A 245-nucleotide genomic window follows, 5' to 3' on the forward strand; every position below is an offset into this window, starting at 1 on the left:
CTGTGTCCTCAGTCTGCCAGGCGGCGGGCAGGGCCCTGCCAGCTCTGGCTGCCACCTAGTCCCTTCCTAGCCCCCAGATGCCCACCCCCTTTGCTCCCTAGGGCAGCGTGGGGTACCCCAGCAGGTGGACAGCCCTTGGCTGGAGGTGGAAGACGCTGGTCCAGGGGCTGAGCTTTGGAGGTAGGGGTGCCCGAAGGCTTCACTCCCCTGACCGTGCCGTTTACCCCAGGGCCGTGAGGGGATGA

The 245-nt window shown here is 67.3% G+C and overlaps 1 protein-coding gene across 1 annotated transcript in view; it reads left to right on the forward strand.

Moving 5' to 3' along the window:
- The window catches only part of CAPN15 (calpain 15), a gene marked incomplete at its 3' end in the record, with an annotated part of 12,621 nt that extends 12,383 nt beyond the window's left edge, over window positions 1-238 (forward strand). Inside the window, 1 exon segment of the mRNA XM_009699315.1 lies at window positions 230-238. Within this exon segment, the coding sequence (XP_009697617.1) occupies window positions 230-238 (9 nt within the window).
- Between the last annotated feature and the right edge of the window lie 7 nt (window positions 239-245).

This window comes from Cariama cristata, unplaced genomic scaffold (genome assembly GCF_000690535.1).
Source record: "Cariama cristata isolate BGI_N322 unplaced genomic scaffold, ASM69053v1 scaffold34344, whole genome shotgun sequence".
Classification (NCBI taxonomy): Eukaryota; Metazoa; Chordata; class Aves; order Cariamiformes; family Cariamidae; genus Cariama; species Cariama cristata.